General features: G+C 38.3%; 1 protein-coding gene across 3 annotated transcripts in view; it reads right to left on the reverse strand.

Moving 5' to 3' along the window:
• The window catches only part of LOC145664567 (F-box/WD repeat-containing protein 10-like), a 187,607-nt gene that overhangs the window by 146,427 nt on the left and 23,124 nt on the right, over positions 1-18,056 (reverse strand). For 2 of the 3 annotated variants that reach the window (XM_081731345.1, XM_081731344.1), the window contains exon 2: positions 3,557-3,797. The exons of the other annotated variant lie outside the window; for it this stretch is intronic. In XM_081731345.1, the coding sequence (XP_081587471.1) occupies positions 3,557-3,797 (241 nt within the window). The remainder of the gene's footprint in view (positions 1-3,556; positions 3,798-18,056) is intronic. 3 annotated transcript variants of the gene reach the window in all.

An 18,056-nucleotide genomic window follows, 5' to 3' on the forward strand; every position in this document is an offset into this window, starting at 1 on the left:
CAACACCTATAATACTTGAAACCTAAACCCCTTCGTAAACTTTAATTTACCCTAAGGTTTGCCTCCAATTGTTCGTATACAGGCGATTCTAAACTATTTTGCTTTTGCTTCCAACAATTTCTTCATTACACGTCCATGTGGTTTTAAAGAATTTATTATGAACATACACGAAATTTAAAGCATTAGAGAAAATCTTTATTTAGTTTCACCCACAAATTATGATTTTTATGAGTAAAATTAATGATGATTTTTTAAATTCTTAGTTCGTGGTTTCATTACATTATTCCACCAACTGAGAAAAAATCCTGAACAACACCTTTAGTGTATGTCTTTTTTAATTTTTAGTTTGTGGTTTCATTACAATCGTAATCGAAGCCATATTTCACTCAGCATCTTCCTCCAGAACACTTCCAGAATCTTTATTTTGATCATTTCCTCACTACTTAGGACGACATCATCATACCATGAAAGGCAATGGCAAATGACCATGGACCAAAGGCCTACCTTCGGGCAGAACACCACATCATCATTGTAATTTAAGAAATTTTGTGAATTTAAAATACTTCTTATATATGATTTACAGTTGGTGCTTGAATCGAAGACAAACAATTATAAATAATTCTGCAAATCCATTCAAACATCATATTACACTCCGAGAGTAACTGATGAGAATAACCATAGTCTGTAATATGAATGCCGCTACCCACACACGCTATCAAAGAAATTTCCCAAAGATTACGTGCGCTTTCTTTGGTAACTCACTAACGCGCACTCTTTGGGAAACAGCAGTCAACTCGAGTAAAATTCATCCATGTGGCTGCATATGCAAGACCCCCGAAACAAAGCCATGGTAAACAATTCTATCTGCATTCATGTTTCCTACCATGCAACAAGAGTACTGTAGTTAGCTGCTATATCAGAATAATTTCTTAACTAAGAGTATTAAAATATTACATCAAGAATTCAAAAGAAGTTATTTTTAGTTGTATTTTCTGTTTGCAGCGATCCGTTAACTTCCCTTTTCTTCGTATCAACTCTCACACAAAGACGCATCAAACAGCGTAGCAATAACAATTCTGTGTGTTACCACTTCAGCGTAATTGGCACTGCGCGCTCTTAGGGCGTGCGTACTCTTTGGTAACCCTCCTCTACATTTGATATCCTATTTCAATGTTCTCGCCACAAAGTCACTTCACTTTTTAGTTCAATTTCACTACCACACAGATCCTCACCGGTGAATTTATGAAGATTTTACAACGCTTTCTTCATCTAACTGTGCCGTAAATGCTGGAATCAAACTAAACAAAGGCATCACTTTTGAGTTTGTTAAGGCAGGTCAGTCCATTTATGAGGTGATAAAAAAGAAATATAAACATTTATCTTGAAATATTCCTGTGGGGTATGTGCTTCTAGTTTGAGCGGTGAGTTTGGCGTTTTACAGTCCTAGGAAATGTGATATCGACATCTTGGGCAATAGCAGCCTCTTCGGCCTTATTAAAGATCTTTCTGCAATGATCATTGCTAACACGATACTGATTGAGTAACTGTATTACACTGTAAGCCATGGTATAGTATTGCTGAAGCTGCACGGTAGGATTTTGAAGTTGACGAGAAAAAGTAACAGTTAGTCCAAGAATTGTACTCACGATATGGAGAGTAATGATGAAGTCAAACGATCGTCTATTTCCATAATTCAGATGGAAACTTATTTATCACTTCAGCAAAATGCTCAGCATTTTTAGTGTGAATGACCTCAAATTCCTCTTCCTCTGATACTTTTCGGAAGGGGGGCTTCAGCCCCAAAGCCCCCCTTTAAATCCGCTATTGACGACATGGATGGTGATCATATCGATGTTTATGACTCTTAAGATTCTTAAGACTTCAAGGTAATTGTGTACAGACATTCTACCATAACTAACACTATACTGTTGAAAATAAAGGGACTGAGCGTCCACTTCCGGACCACCCTGTAGATGGTGATAAATAAAAGGAAGTGGATGATAATGATAAGAATGGAGGGAAAAAGTGCCTGAAAATGGGAAAGCTGCAAATAAAACCCTTGCACATGGAATTAGTTCTACCATAAGGTTCTACCATTAGTTCTAAGGTGGTATGATGTAACATCGAACGTGCATTTTTATACATCAGAAAAAAGTATTCTACCACTAAGCCATCGTGGTGCTGTCTGTTTTTCTTTCGTTACTTCATTCTTTGTCACCTGTAGAATATTTGAAATAACTACTACTTTGTCACAGTCGTATTATTGCTTATTGGTAGCTATTCAACCCACTCATGCTTATTTTCACTCGTCTTTATTTCACAAAATTTCCAAGAATCTTTTCCACCTTTCGAGGAAATCCCTTCAACCGATATTGAATTATTCTGAAATGTGCACTTTTGGATACAATCTACATTACAATGTAAATGTGCTCCAACATCGTATTAAAATCAAGTACCATTTTGTTTAGGTGGTTCCATTATTTTGATAACTAGCTGTATACACTGGAGATAAGAACAGTGTGTTCCGTATACATCACATTGGTTCCCTAAGACTGACCCGCTAACTGAAAGAGAATCATGAAATGAACTCGTGACAAGTCCGAAAGACTTAAGACTCGTGGACCAAATAAATTGGGTTGAGTGGTAATCGCTACAATCTTGGTACCCATGAAAAACCTGTCGCACGGGTAGGTCGTCAACCATAGAGAACTTATAGATCCAGTGATCCGCATAGATCCTGAGACTAGCAGAATTGTCATATACGCAGATCCCAAGTATAACTTGCCCCTTTGGTAACGTAATTCTAACAAGGACTATCATATTTTTCTTTTCACATATTTATTAACCACTTCCTTTCTCTCTTGCTGTACGTGAATATGTCAAAACATAGAACTGGAGAGTGACTACAATGCGAAAGTAGTTATATATAATTTGGTGGCTCCTTTAAAAGGGGACGACTGCCTGGCTGAGTTGATTGCAATCGTTTCCTTTGGCTGGCCTTAAACTTCTAAAGTGGCATAGCAGCATCGTACCTAGGATATGAATAAGAATGGAAAAAGTATTAGATTTTACTGGGTAAGCAAGAATTGAATTGGATCTTTGGTCTTACTGTTCTCCAGATTCCTCCAGATATCTTCTTGAGTCGCTGAGTCTAAAAGCAAGATTTAGACTCGGGTGAAGCGGGTAGGTTACTTGTGTCATCACTGGACTGTATTGTTTTTATCCAGGTTTAGGAGAACAAATTAGCGCCTCAGAAAAGAAAATAAGTAGGGTCGCGGTGGCTCAGTGGTAGAGCGTTCACCTGTGGTGGATGAAGTCCTTGGTTTGGTCCCAGCTCGCGCCAAGTGAACTTTGTGGTGGATAAACACCGTGTGCGCTAGTTTTCTAGAGGTTGTCCCGTTTCCTCCCATTTTCTTTATTACACAATTTTTTCATTTCTCATCATCACCATATCCTTTAGTCTAGCCGGTAAGGCATAATCATGAGACATAAAACTTAAAAATTTCATTTCATTTCAAAAGAAAAGAAAAGAAGAAAGGAATTATTGTTTACTCACTGGTTGCGGGCATAAACAAACTCCTTCGAGTTGAATGAGCCAATAGTGTCAAGGAGTTCGGCAAGAACCCACAAATCTGAACATTTATCCAGAAATGAACAAATAAATAGTTGTTTGCACCAAAATGACGCTCGCATGAACCATCCTTGCAAACAAGCGCTGTGTATTTCAAATAACTTTTCCTCGTCTGTTTCAGTATCTTCGTATTGTGATAACAACGGTACTTCCAACATAATATTCCCTTTTTAAAAAGTAGGACAAAATACTTAATTAATTCAACTTCTTTTCAGTCATAAACTAAAATTAGATCATATCTATTTGAGAATGCAGTGGTTCATTAATATGCATAAAATATCTCAATTATCCTAAGGAAACATTTCAAAGGATGTACTCGAATTATTCAACTGGACTATATACTCAAATTAGATTAACCAATAGAACTGGATAAAAATCATAAGTGTTTTTATTATGTATTTTATTAATACATGCTATTTTAAGTAGTGTAAGTGTTGCTTGAATTGACTAATTTACCTCGAACACTCTTCAATATCCCCTCCTAAGATTTTTCATCCTGATTCTTCATATAGCCAGACTGAAAGTTCGATTTTATATAGGGATATGTTTCATATAATGCATATCATTGCTTTAGAATTCTCTTTAACGATGTTAATTAAGTACGTGATCCTCATTCTTTTAACTCATCGATTTATTTGGGAAATTATTATTTTGTTTTCTTTGAAATTATGGGAAATTTTAATTTTATACTTTGTGGCGGGCCGGCGGTATGCGTTTGCGTAGACCGGCACCCACACAAGAGAGTTTTGTAATTTACCAAAATACTTCTATTTAGTCAACCAAAGTTTCTGCAAAACACCAACTATAACTCGAGCGGTAAAGTTATACTGGAAACAGGAACTCAGCTAACAAAACAGTCTGAAGAATCTTAGTATTACACGGTAGCGTTGGCCGTGGCCAAGACTTAACTTCTAATGGAAACAATGGAATCGTTATCCTGATTAAGGTTTGATAACCAAACAATCCTTTGGGATATCTCTTGAAACAAAACTCGAGAAATATGTTCCTTGCAGTAAGCCTGCAGTTTATTGGCTCTAAACAAATTACAAGAACCAGAGCCGGGGCGGTAGTGTAAGTACTGTGTCTATTTATATAAAAGAGTTTTAACTTACGTGGCGACGTTCCAATAGGTAGTAAATATAACTCACTAAATGTCACTGAATAAAACAAACTTGACTGTAGCACTTTTCACAAAATAAAACAAAACTGCACTAGACTGGGAGGGCACGAATCAGTCCTAGTGGGTAGGTAGGTAAGAGGTATACTATTTGATCTACCGGTCTGCGAACAGACATCAAATAGGGTAGGCTACCAGAGGTTAGGAACAGGTCACCGTTTGATCTACCGGTCTGCGAACAGACATCAAACAGGGTAGGTGTAAAGGTTACCGTTTGAACAAAGTTTGGTTACCAGAAGGAATTGAGGTTACCGTTTGATCTACCGGTCTGCGAACAGACATCAAACAAGGAAGGTGTAAGGGTTTACCGTTTGATCTACCGGTCTGCGAACAGACATCAAACAGGGAGTCACTATTTGATTACCGGTGCGTTTTAGGCCAGCTAAGCAATGAACTTAGAGTCTGTCAAAACACACATCAAATAGGGGTGCGACAGAACTTTAGCCGTCAACTTCCTAAGCTTGCCAGCAGTTTCTGGAGCGAGTCCGGGCTGAAGCGAAGCTTGCGGAAGTAGATTGCCAAGTTCGGAAGGAGGTAACTTTAGCCGTCAGTTTCCTAAGCAGACCAGCAATTATGGGAGAACCCTGGCTGAACCGTCTTGCTTTCAGAAACAGATTGCCAAGTTACCGTGAGGATTAGGTAGGGTAGTACTTTGACCGTCAGTTTCTTAAGCCGACCAGCAATTATGGGAGAACCCTGGCTGAGCCATCGAGCTTTCAGAAACAGATTGCCAAGTACTGGGTAAACCAAGGTAGTGAGGTAGGTAACCAAGAGATTGAGTAGGCAGGCCTCCGTGGAGGCAGAGAGGTTGGAAGGCAGAAGGATGGACAACTAGAGACTTCTTCGTGATAAGTTCCTGAACTGAAACGTGCCTAACGAATTGCGTACTCCTCGTAGCCTGCACGTCTCTGAGGGGTTCAGGAGAGGGACGTTGTCCGACGAGAGAGGCCAAAACACGCGTTTTTAAGGGCCTCGGTCGGAGGTGCAAGCGGCACCAATTTACGGTCTGTGTGCAAAATAGTAACGTGAGCAAACGTTGCACTAGGACCGTAAGGTCAGAGGTTGAGCATGCGTGAAGATCTAAAAAGTACCTAGGGCGGAGCCCGAAGGGGACCCGTATCCTGAAAAGAAAGATTATTGGCTTTGCACACGGTTCGGGTGCACAAGGAGCTCGGAAGAGTTCCACTCTGAGGGGCGGAGACGCTAGCTATTGGAACGAGCCATGCCATTAACATCTAGATTGGCTAGAACAAGGTGCCTTGGGCGGAGCCAGGCAAAAGATAAGATTGTGTGTGTGCGCATGCGTGTGCATGTGATGTGTAGTCCTTGAATTTATGTGTGTGAGCCCCTTTCTCTGGAAGAATGAGGTTACATCGAGATATTACAGAGAATTGTACAAATAGTATCTTATACTATAAACATATAATAAAACAAAAGATTTCAAGTAATAAACTTGAAAGGTTTTATACATAATGAACTCAAGACCCTTCGACAGTTTATCTTACTTGTTTTAGACCAAAGACATACATATATATTTAATGCTTCGAAGAACGAAAAAGAATCTTCCTTTTAGAGGCAAAAAATGACATTTAAAAAGATACACAATCTATATGGATTTCCTTAACAGTATTCTACCACTAATAATAATAATAATAATAATAATAATCTAACTTGTTAAAAGACTACATAAATATAGAAAAAGAACCAAGCTTCTGTATCGAACCAGAAGGGGAGAATGTTTATCTTAACTGCTGTTGACCTACAGGTCAGACAGGGGGAACTCGTGAAGGCAGACAGAATGTCTGGTTTACAGCTAGGGAAAAAAAGAACACTCAACACGAATTTGTATTTTTAAAGAAGTAAATGAATACGAATTCTGTTGCAGGTTTTTTAAAAATGAAAAAAAAAAGAATATTTATTCGCAAAAAGAAATGGCGAATTTGCGGCTCCACTACAGTCCTTCCTCCTAGGGAAAGAAAAATTTTAACTGGAAGGCAAAATTTAAATTTTAACTGTAGGGCAAAAAATTTTTCGTACTAACTACAATCAAAAATTTAAAAAAAATTTCCAAAATTAAATTTTAACGATAGTTCCTAGACCTAGTAACTCTCTGATTGAGATGAGGTGAATCATCATCTTGTGATTCCTCGTTAAAAGTTATTTCACCAGAAGCAGCTCGATAAGTAGCATTAAGAGCTGGACCATTTGATTGTACACCTGCAATGATTGTTGGCTTAAAACATATGGTTCTGATACAGTCTGAATTACACCATTTATTCCTATGTCTACAACAATTAAACTTAAAACTACAATACACACAAAGAAATATCAAAATAGTAAACATGATTATATAAGTCAAAATAGAATAAGAAAATACATGATTACTTTGTCTTATCTGCCATTCTTGTTCATTAATTAATTTTTCAACATCCTCAACACGATGGCTGGCATATTGTAAATCTGTAACTTTGTGTATGATATGATTTAACGGCAAAGTAAATTCCATATTCTTAATATTGATCTTTGAGTCTGAGAATATACAACAATCAATGCTATCATTTAGTAGTGGCAGCAAATCTTTACTTGTACTGTTACTTACATATATTTCCTGAGAACTGATTAAAGAATTTGGACCATAAGCTTTACAGTTTTTATCTAAAGTTAATTTCTTACAGGTATTAAACATATGTTCATCAATTTTACAATATTATGGTAAGATTGCTTTAATACTTCAATAATAAAATACGGACGTATAAAGAAATACTTATTGTCCTTAAAATAGAATTAATTGATACATATTAAATCTTAAACCATCAGTCAAAGGTAAACTAATAACATAACCAAGAATTTTCTGATTGACAAAAACAATTGATATAGATGTATTTATTAATGTATGACATGCAAATTCATATATGTCTGACTACGAGTATTGACTACGTTTAATAGACAACACAGTGTCATGAATAGTTTTCAAAAGACTATTTGATAATAATTAACATATGAAATGACATCTGATTTAATTATCGTAAATAATTAAATAAGAGTCATTGATAATTAACATCTGAAATACCAAAATTAGAATTTTTAGATTTCAAACAACCAAATTAAATTTATGAAGTTAATTAAATATTCCTCTTTGGTTTTTCACCATGTATATATTTTTAAATTTGCTCAACCTTGTGGAGTTTTCGGGTGATTACACTTAATTAAAGTTCTAGATGAGAATACCCAGAACATATAACCAAAAGTTTTTTATATATATATAATCAAGCAAGCAGACAAGGTGAGAGGATGTCTCATGATGGCTGCGAACAAAAATGGAAACTACACTACCTACTAATAATATAACTTTAACCTATTAGCATGAACTACAAATGTTTTTCTTCGATTAGCAATAGTACAATTAACACCTTTAACTTTAACTACTTTGTATGGACCGATCCACTGTGAACCCAATTTCTTGGATCGTCCTCTTCTAACAGATTCATCTTTAAGTAACACTTGATCGCCTACTTTAAACAATTGTTCTTTATGAGAGGCGGTCTTATCATATTGTTCTTTGTTTTTAACCTTAGATTGTTTCAATTTTGATCTAGCTAACTCGTAACTGTTCTGAAGCTTCTGCTTTAGGGTTTTGATGTAATCATCATACGCGTAATTAATGTCGGTACTTTGTTTCTGTAATATACCAGGGATGTTAGCCATCCGGCCAAACATCAACTCGTGTGGAGTATAGTTAGTTACTGAATGTGGAGTTGTATTATAAGCAAAAGCAGCGTATGGCAACCAGACGTCCCAGTCCAGTTGATTTTCAGACACATAATGCCTCAGATACTCAACAAGAGATCTATGAACTCTTTCAACGAAGTTAGTCTGAGGGTGGAATGCACTAGTATGTAGTTTCCTAATCTGGAACATGCGACACATTTTCTTAAAGGTATCGCTCATAAAATTAGTTCCTTGATCGGTTAAAATGGTTTGAGGTATACCGAAAACACAAACAAATTTAGTCACAAAGGCTTGAGCTACGGTTTCTGCATCTTGTTGCTGTAGGGGAATGGTCACTAAATATTTCGATAATTCGTCTTGGCATGTTAAGATGTATTTGTTTCCGAGAGAACTCTCAGGAAACGGCCCTACAAGATCTAAAGCACATTTCTCAAATACTACTTCAGGAGTGGTGGTCAAAACCATAGGAAGTTTGACATTAGGTTGGGTGAGTTTGTTCTTTTGACACGACTCACATTTCTTTATGTATTCTTCGACATCGGTGTTTAGTCTTTTCCAAGATTTCGGATCGATATTGTTCAATTCTAAGTATGCTTTGATTTTAGCTATAGTTCGATGAATACCTTGGTGTCCACCGGTAGGAAGGTTGTGAAACTCTTTCAGAATCCTACTCTTTGTTTCTTCGTCAAGGGTAGAAGGTTGACCTTCTGGATCGGGGTCTAAATATGCAATACGACTCAATGCATCAGCATTGGTATTACGGACACCTGCTTTATAAACAATCTTATAATTATATTCTTCTAGCTTAATTCTCCATCTTAAAAGTCTACTACTAGGATCTTTTACACTAAACACCCAAAGTAAAGGTTTATGATCAGTCACAAAGGTTGTTTCCTTTCCAAAGATGTATGGGCGGAATAGTTTGGCAGCCCAAACTATCGCAAGTAATTCACGTTCGGTTGTGGAGTAATTTCTTTCAGCATTATTAAGTGTACGACTAGCGTAAGCGATTGGTTTGTCTTGGCCAATTTGGCCCTGAGACAAGATAGCTCCAATTGCGACTTCTGAGGCGTCACAGGTAATAATAAAGGGACGGCTCATGTCAGGATATTGAAGGAGAGGTGGTGTTGTCAATTTTTCCTTCAAAGTTTGGAACGCTAGTTCTTGTTTAGTTTCCCACTTGAATGGAACATCTTTCTTTAACAAAAGAGTGAGAGGTTTGGCTATGTTGCTATAGCCTTCAATAAATCTACGGTAATAAGAACTTAATCCTAAAAATCCACGCAATTGCTTGACATTTTTCGGATGCGGAAAATGTAACACTTTCTCAATTAAGCGAGGGTCTGGCTTCAGACCTTGATCTGTTATTTGATGTCCTAAATATGTTACTTCTTTTCTAAGAAATTCACACTTATCAGGCTGAAGTTTGAGGTTGTAAGTTCGAAACCTATCAAATACAAGTTTCAATCTTGACATATGTTCCTTTAAGTCTCTACTATAGATACAACAATCGTCTAAATACGAAAAACACTTTAATCCTTGCAATCCGGATAGAACAATATTCATCATTCTCTGAAATGTTGCGGGGGCACCGCATAATCCAAAGCTCATGCGATTATACTCGTAATGACCATATGGTGTACTGAAGGCGGTCTTACTACGGTCTTCAGGTCTAATTCTAATTTGTTGATACGAACTGGCTAAATCCAAGGTCGTAAAGTACTTCGATTGCCCTAACTGATCTAGTATTTCTGTAATATTCGGTAAAGGAAAGCTATCTCCAATAGTAATCTGATTAAGCCTACGAAAATCTAAACATATACGAATCTTAGGTTTCCCTGATGCATCCATCTTTTTCGGCACTATTAATATCGGAAAATTCCAAGGACTCTTGCTTGGGGAAATTATACCTTCATCTAACATCTTATCGATTTGATTTTGTACTTCTGCCTTATGTACCTCGGGAATACGGTACGGTTTCTGAGTCACGACTGTACCTCGTTTGTCGGGATGAATGGGGATGCTATGTTCAAGCACATCAGTATAGGAGAGTTTGTCTCCCTCTAAATAAAATAAATCATGATATTCTTCACAATGCGACAGTATTAACGCTTGCTCTTCTGAATTCAAATGGTCTAATCGCAAGTTCTGCCTAAGTAATTCTAAACGCGATTTTAATCCTTTAGTTTGACTTGCATTGTCAGATTTGCTCAATGCACAAACACTATGAGATTTTGTCATATCAAGAAGTGGTTCAAAATCTAAAGAGATTGGAGGAATTTGTACGTCTACCTCATTTTCAGTCAAATTCAAAATGCTAGTAACACATTTGTTATCGGATGCTTTAACTATAGCGTCTGGCAGGAATACACCGTCTGCCAAAGTACGTTTGGACAAAAATCCTATCCCATTATCTTCAGTCTTAACTTCAATTAGCTTTTCAGTACGTGCTGGGATCTTTACTTTAGTTCCTACATCAATTTTCAATTCAGCTTGTCCGTCATACGAAATTACACAATGATGTTCAAGGAGAAAATCTCTGCCTATTATACCGGCTACATTAGGAGGTAATAAATCACTACGCATTACATGAAAAGTATGAGTCACTCTATTCTTGCCTATTTCTAATCTAAGATCTAATGTACCTAAAGTATGGGCATGAAAATTATTGAATCCATGCACTGGAGTGGAGTCACATCTATGTATCTTTCTCAACATTGACTCACGTAAATGGCTATACTTGATAAGCGATAGATCTGAGCCTGAATCTAATAACATTTCGTGATTCTTATTTAAATCCATCATTCGAACTTTAATTTTACCTTTTTCATCGATTATACTCTTAGTGGGACATTCGCATAATTGGGCGTAACGTCCAATTGTATCAGACTTAACAGAATTTCGATCAGGTTTCTGAGGTGGGGACACCTTCGTACAATTATTACTCGTTTGTTCAGTGGAACAAAGGAAAATCTTCTTAACATTATCATTCTGATTTCTATTACTATCAACACGTTTCTCTAATTTAAATTTTGAGGAGTTGTGTTTCGATAAACAACATAAAGACTTATTCTTGCTACAAGATTTTGGCTTGGTGCTGTGGTCAGCACGGCATTTCTCTTTCAATTCACAATCATGCGTGTCAACGACGGGATGACGACGCGGTGAGACATTATTCGGTTTTGGTCGCGGAGAAAGTTTGCGCGGTGTACGGCGCTGGGGACACACATACACTGGGCGACGCGGAGAAGGACTACGCGCTGGGCGATGCTGAGTGCGACGCGGAGAATGACTATGCGATCGGCGACGCTGAGTGCGACGCGGAGAATGAGTACACGCTGGGCGATGACACTGAGAACGGCGCGGAGAAGGATCTCGCGCTGGGCGACGCTGAATGCGACGCGGAGAACGGCTTCGCGTTTTGCGGCAACGAGAACTACGCGGAGAAGGACTGCGCGTTTGACGGTGATGAGAACAGCGCGGGGAGCGACTTCGCGTTCGGCGATGCGGAGAACTACGGTTCTGCCGGGTACAAACATGGATACGCTTCTTCGCACAAGTATGGTTACGCTTTGCACGACAATGATAGGAGTGTGTACAACGTAAAACACAACAAGAATTGGAATCCTCAAATTTGTCACTATTTTCACTACAATGTTTATCATGCGGTTCTTCATGCGAGTCTACTGAATGATCGCAATCTTCTAAACAATGAACCTTTTTCTTAAAATTTCTACTATCCTTACGGGAATGAGAAGAGTTATGAGAATCTCTAGATTTACTTTCAGAATGCTTTTTCTGGGAAAATTTCCTATTTCCTTTCTTCTCTGACTTATGGTTATGATTTGAAGAATTTGCCCTATCTTCATTCTTGGAATCTAATGGCTTTCGTCTCTGAGACAATATGTGCGATTCTTCAACTAGAGCGAAATCTACTAATTGAGCGAAACTATCATCTTCTGTACTTTTACCACGAATTACTGTTTGAATGCGGGGATCGCTAATTCCCTGGACAAAAGATGCTTTTGTCAAATGATCAATAAGTGAATGAGCACCAGCTCTTTCAGTTTCACGACATATTTTCGAAGCAGCAGCTTTCAGATCAGCTCGAATTGTATCTAATTTGCTAGCCCATGAGCTAATACCCTCATTTTTGCCTTGCCTGGCAGAAAACAATAAACAAGCATAATAATCAATAGATCTATGTGTAGCATAATTCTCTTCTAAAATTGTCTTAACTGCTTCCCAAGTATCTACGTTCAATCTAACTAAAATACGATTTCTAGGTTCTCCTAAAATTTTCGACTTAATAAACTTCAATAATACAGGCTTATCACGGGGGTTAACTAACCCTTGAGCAATTTCACAACTATCAATAAATTGCCTCAACTTAGAACGATCTCCTGTAAATGGTTCTGCAATAACCTGAATTGCCTGAGAAACTTTAACATATTCTGGCTGTACGTTACTTCCGTCAGCTTCTGCCATGATTAAAAATTCAAATTAGGTTTCTACGTGGAAACAACAAATTAAATAAATGAATGAACCTCTTAGATTTGCGAAAACTCGATGGTTTGAGCAATAATGGTTTCTGAGAGGAATTTCTCACTTAACCTAACTAAATTTAAATTCACGATGAGTTTATTCACCTGTATGGGGCTTTAAATGCCTAATTTCAACACTAAAATGCACTGCACTTATTTAAACACTAATGAACTGAAATCACTAATGTGCGTTTGGCGTCACGATACAGTGAGCAGGATGTTTTGCTGATTGATGGCCAGTCAAACAACAAAAGCGTCCTTTTCCCTTTTTCGCTTCCGCCAAGGAGGATGGAATGAAAGTTAAACAGATGGAAAAAAACTTTCAGCACACAATAAATATCACACATGCAAAATGCACATGCACAAAACACAGTTCACTTAAATAACTTAAACTGGTATCGAAGTTTACGATGTCACGATTATTCCTGATATCCTAAGGCTGTGCAAAAATTTCACGATATCCTAGGTTGTTCAAGATATCCTAGATTGTTCAAGATATCCTAGATTGTTCAAGATATCCCACAAAGCTGACACCAAATTATGTGGCGGGCCGGCGGTATGCGTTTGCGTAGACCGGCACCCACACAAGAGAGTTTTGTAATTTACCAAAATACTTCTATTTAGTCAACCAAAGTTTCTGCAAAACACCAACTATAACTCGAGCGGTAAAGTTATACTGGAAACAGGAACTCAGCTAACAAAACAGTCTGAAGAATCTTAGTATTACACGGTAGCGTTGGCCGTGGCCAAGACTTAACTTCTAATGGAAACAATGGAATCGTTATCCTGATTAAGGTTTGATAACCAAACAATCCTTTGGGATATCTCTTGAAACAAAACTCGAGAAATATGTTCCTTGCAGTAAGCCTGCAGTTTATTGGCTCTAAACAAATTACAAGAACCAGAGCCGGGGCGGTAGTGTAAGTACTGTGTCTATTTATATAAAAGAGTTTTAACTTACGTGGCGACGTTCCAATAGGTAGTAAATATAACTCACTAAATGTCACTGAATAAAACAAACTTGACTGTAGCACTTTTCACAAAATAAAACAAAACTGCACTAGACTGGGAGGGCACGAATCAGTCCTAGTGGGTAGGTAGGTAAGAGGTATACTATTTGATCTACCGGTCTGCGAACAGACATCAAATAGGGTAGGCTACCAGAGGTTAGGAACAGGTCACCGTTTGATCTACCGGTCTGCGAACAGACATCAAACAGGGTAGGTGTAAAGGTTACCGTTTGAACAAAGTTTGGTTACCAGAAGGAATTGAGGTTACCGTTTGATCTACCGGTCTGCGAACAGACATCAAACAAGGAAGGTGTAAGGGTTTACCGTTTGATCTACCGGTCTGCGAACAGACATCAAACAGGGAGTCACTATTTGATTACCGGTGCGTTTTAGGCCAGCTAAGCAATGAACTTAGAGTCTGTCAAAACACACATCAAATAGGGGTGCGACAGAACTTTAGCCGTCAACTTCCTAAGCTTGCCAGCAGTTTCTGGAGCGAGTCCGGGCTGAAGCGAAGCTTGCGGAAGTAGATTGCCAAGTTCGGAAGGAGGTAACTTTAGCCGTCAGTTTCCTAAGCAGACCAGCAATTATGGGAGAACCCTGGCTGAACCGTCTTGCTTTCAGAAACAGATTGCCAAGTTACCGTGAGGATTAGGTAGGGTAGTACTTTGACCGTCAGTTTCTTAAGCCGACCAGCAATTATGGGAGAACCCTGGCTGAGCCATCGAGCTTTCAGAAACAGATTGCCAAGTACTGGGTAAACCAAGGTAGTGAGGTAGGTAACCAAGAGATTGAGTAGGCAGGCCTCCGTGGAGGCAGAGAGGTTGGAAGGCAGAAGGATGGACAACTAGAGACTTCTTCGTGATAAGTTCCTGAACTGAAACGTGCCTAACGAATTGCGTACTCCTCGTAGCCTGCACGTCTCTGAGGGGTTCAGGAGAGGGACGTTGTCCGACGAGAGAGGCCAAAACACGCGTTTTTAAGGGCCTCGGTCGGAGGTGCAAGCGGCACCAATTTACGGTCTGTGTGCAAAATAGTAACGTGAGCAAACGTTGCACTAGGACCGTAAGGTCAGAGGTTGAGCATGCGTGAAGATCTAAAAAGTACCTAGGGCGGAGCCCGAAGGGGACCCGTATCCTGAAAAGAAAGATTATTGGCTTTGCACACGGTTCGGGTGCACAAGGAGCTCGGAAGAGTTCCACTCTGAGGGGCGGAGACGCTAGCTATTGGAACGAGCCATGCCATTAACATCTAGATTGGCTAGAACAAGGTGCCTTGGGCGGAGCCAGGCAAAAGATAAGATTGTGTGTGTGCGCATGCGTGTGCATGTGATGTGTAGTCCTTGAATTTATGTGTGTGAGCCCCTTTCTCTGGAAGAATGAGGTTACATCGAGATATTACAGAGAATTGTACAAATAGTATCTTATACTATAAACATATAATAAAACAAAAGATTTCAAGTAATAAACTTGAAAGGTTTTATACATAATGAACTCAAGACCCTTCGACAGTTTATCTTACTTGTTTTAGACCAAAGACATACATATATATTTAATGCTTCGAAGAACGAAAAAGAATCTTCCTTTTAGAGGCAAAAAATGACATTTAAAAAGATACACAATCTATATGGATTTCCTTAACAGTATTCTACCACTAATAATAATAATAATAATAATAATAATCTAACTTGTTAAAAGACTACATAAATATAGAAAAAGAACCAAGCTTCTGTATCGAACCAGAAGGGGAGAATGTTTATCTTAACTGCTGTTGACCTACAGGTCAGACAGGGGGAACTCGTGAAGGCAGACAGAATGTCTGGTTTACAGCTAGGGAAAAAAAGAACACTCAACACGAATTTGTATTTTTAAAGAAGTAAATGAATACGAATTCTGTTGCAGGTTTTTTAAAAATGAAAAAAAAAAGAATATTTATTCGCAAAAAGAAATGGCGAATTTGCGGCTCCACTACAACTTTATTGATTTCTTCTTTCAGTATAAAACGAGGAAATAAGAAATCTTTTCGTTAAAAAATTCGAAGAAAAATGTTTAAACGAGGAAAGAATAGGTGCAGGTCGAAACGCACGATGGGAACATATTAAACGTTGCTTACAGCAGGCTGTAGAAGAAGTAGGTTACCGCGAACACAAAACTGCTAAGAAACCATGGGTTACAGAGCAGATGTTGCAGAAAATGAGGGAGAGGAAGATGTGGAAACAGGTTGATACAGAAGAGGGCAGAAAGATGTACAGAAAGGTAAATAATGAATTACGAAGAGAAACAGACAGAGAGAGGGAAGAGTTTTACAAAAGAAAATGCGAGGACATAGAAGAATTAGAAAGAGTTGGGAAATATGAGGAAATGTACAAGGTGGTGAAATCTATGGAGTTTCGGACGAAACAAGGGGGTATTATGATGGCAGTAGAAAATAAGAATGGGAAGGTAGTCAGCGAGAGAAGTGAGGTCATAGGAAGGTGGAAAGAATACGTTGAAGACTTATATGAGAGTAGGGATAGACCGTGAAGCCTAAATGTTGAAGTAGAAAATGAAGTAGGCGAGGATGATAAAGGATTTAGTATTCTTAGGGATGAGTTTGAAAAGGCTATATCCGAGATAAGGAATGGAAAGGCAACCGGAATAAATAACATACCAATCGAATTCATTAAAAATATAGGAGACAAGAGAAAGAAAGAATTGTTCCGACTATGCAATGAAATATATGAAAGAGGAGAATGGCCAAAAGACTTTCTGAAAACGATCATGATACCGATGGCTAAGAGATCGAACCCAAAGAGATGTGAGGATTATAGAACTATTAGTCTCATATCTCATGCATCTAAAATTCTGCTCCGAATACTGAACAGAAGGTTATATGAAAGAACAAATAAAGAAGTTGAGGAGGAGCAGTTCGGGTTCAGAAGAGGCAAGGACACAAGAGATGCAATTGGATTATTAAGGGCGATCGGTGAAAGATTTATAGAAAAAGGGAAAGAGGTGTATGTTATATTTACTGATCTAGAAAATGCTTTTGACCGCGTGAATTGGGAATTGTTGTTGGGAGTTTTAACGAAGATAGGGTTGGAATGGAAAGATAGAAGACTAATAAGAAACTTATACATGAACCAACAAGTAAGTATTAGGATAGGGGAAGAACTGACGGAAGAGAGTGCAATTGGAAGGGGAGTTCGACAAGGATGCTGCCTCTCGCCAACACTATTTAATGTCTATCTAGAAGAGATAGTGGAAAAGAGTTTACATGGTGATGATGGCATTTCGGTAGGAGGTAGAATGATTAGATGCATAAGATTTGCAGACGATATGGCGCTTGTTGCAGAATCTGAAAAGAAAATCAATAAAATGTTAGAAAAAATGAGAAAGGGCTTTGAAGAATATGGGATGAAAATAAATGTTAGAAAGACAAAAGCCATGGTGATTGGAACGAAGGGGTCTGTTTCAAATATAAAAGTAGGTGGGAAGAAAATAGAAGTGAATAGTTTTCGATATCTGGGTAGTATTCTTAGTAATAACATGAAGTGCGAACGTGAAATAAAAGCAAGGATAGGAATGACGAAAGAAGCCTTTAGGAGGAAGAAAAGTCTGTTTTGTGGGACCTTGAATAAAGAGTTGAGAAAAAGACTCATAAAATGCTTCGTGTGGAGTGTTGTACTGTATGGGGCGGAAACGTGGACATTACGTAAATGTGATGAAAATCGACTGGAAGCCTTCGAAATGTGCGTGTGGAGAAGAATGGAAAGAATTAGTTGGGTCGAGCGGAAAACGAAGAGAGAGTGTTAGAAATGGTGGGTGAGAAAAGAACACTTTTAGATATTATTAGGAAGAGGAAGAGAATCTGGTTGGGACATTGCCTAAGAAGAGATTGTATCATGAGGGACGTCCTAGAGGGTATGGTGGCGGGAAAGAGAGAGAGGGGGCGAAGGAGACTACAATTAATGGATGATATAAAAA

Source organism: Thermobia domestica, chromosome 11 (genome assembly GCF_964235325.1).
Source record: "Thermobia domestica chromosome 11, izTheDome1.hap1.1, whole genome shotgun sequence".
Taxonomy (NCBI): Eukaryota; Metazoa; Arthropoda; class Insecta; order Zygentoma; family Lepismatidae; genus Thermobia; species Thermobia domestica.